Consider the following 1,217-nt stretch of genomic DNA (forward strand, 5'->3'; position numbering starts at 1 on the left):
TAAGACAATCATTATGATTAAATGGCCTAATACATGTAAAACCCTTACAGCCGTGCTTTGCATACAGTAAATACTTAATATATGCTTGCCATTAATCATCATCATTATTCAAATTACTGAATAGGTCTTATTGTAAGTAACAAGATAGAAAGCCTCCAACAAAAGTGATCATTGGAAACAGCCTTCTAAAATGGGAGGAAATAACAACAACAACAAACTCCCCCTAAAAGATTTGATTTTCCATATGGTCCTTCAAGTGCCTATAAAATAATTTGTCTAATACTGTTTGGCATACATTCCAGTCTTGCTCCATTATTACTTTGAGAGGTACTGAAGATTTGACTCAACTTCCACTTGTTTAAATCTGTTTAAGGGAAAAAATTGCTGGCAAAAATTTTTCCTCTTTTAATGAAAAGCTGTATTCGTTGTGCCTGGAAATAAGAGAGTACCTCAGCAATTTTTATTTATTGAGATAAAATTCACGTAAAATAAAACTAACCATTTAAGGTGTATAATTCAGTGGCATTTAGCACATTCACAATGTTGTGCAACCATCACCTCTGTCTATTCCAATACATTTTTATCACCCCAAAAGGAAACCTGATACCCATTAAGCAATCACTCCCCAGACCCTGGAAACCACCAATCTGCTTTCTGTCTCTATAGATTTGCCTTTTCTGGACATTTCATATAAAGGGAATACATAATACAATATGTGACCTTTTGTGACTGGCTTCTTTCACTTAGCATATAGTGTTTCAGAAGTTCATCCGTGTTGTAGCATGTGTATCATTCATTTTTATGGCTGAATAAAATTCCATTGTACGCATACACCACAATTTGTTTATCCACTCATCAGTTGATGGACATTTGTGTTGTTTCCACTTTTTAGCTATTGTGAATGTGCTGCTATGAACATTTGTATAAAAGTTTTTGTTCAAATACCTTTTTTCAATTCTTTCGAGTATATACCTAGGAGTGGAATTTCTAGATAATATGGTAATTCTACTATTAACTTTTTGAGGAACTACCAAACTGTTTTCCTCAGTGAGTACACCATCTTATACCCCCACCAGCAATGTAAGAGGTTTCCAATTTCTCCATATCCTCACAAAAACTGGTTATTTTCCTTTCTTTTTTTAATTATAGCCATCCTAGTAGGTGTGAAGTAGTATCTTATTGTAGTTTTTAATTGCATTTCCCTAATGACTAATGAC

At 33.7% G+C, this 1,217-nt stretch overlaps 1 protein-coding gene across 1 annotated transcript in view; it reads left to right on the top strand.

The window, feature by feature from the left end:
- RADX (RPA1 related single stranded DNA binding protein, X-linked) overlaps nt 1-1,217 on the top strand; it is a gene marked incomplete at its 5' end in the record, with an annotated part of 18,684 nt that overhangs the window by 15,991 nt on the left and 1,476 nt on the right. The window contains 1 exon segment of the mRNA XM_004391391.2: nt 1,025-1,080. Within this exon segment, the coding sequence (XP_004391448.2) occupies nt 1,025-1,080 (56 nt within the window).

The sequence above is a fragment of the Trichechus manatus genome, unplaced genomic scaffold (assembly GCF_000243295.1).
Source record: "Trichechus manatus latirostris isolate Lorelei unplaced genomic scaffold, TriManLat1.0 scaffold00068, whole genome shotgun sequence".
Taxonomy (NCBI): Eukaryota; Metazoa; Chordata; class Mammalia; order Sirenia; family Trichechidae; genus Trichechus; species Trichechus manatus.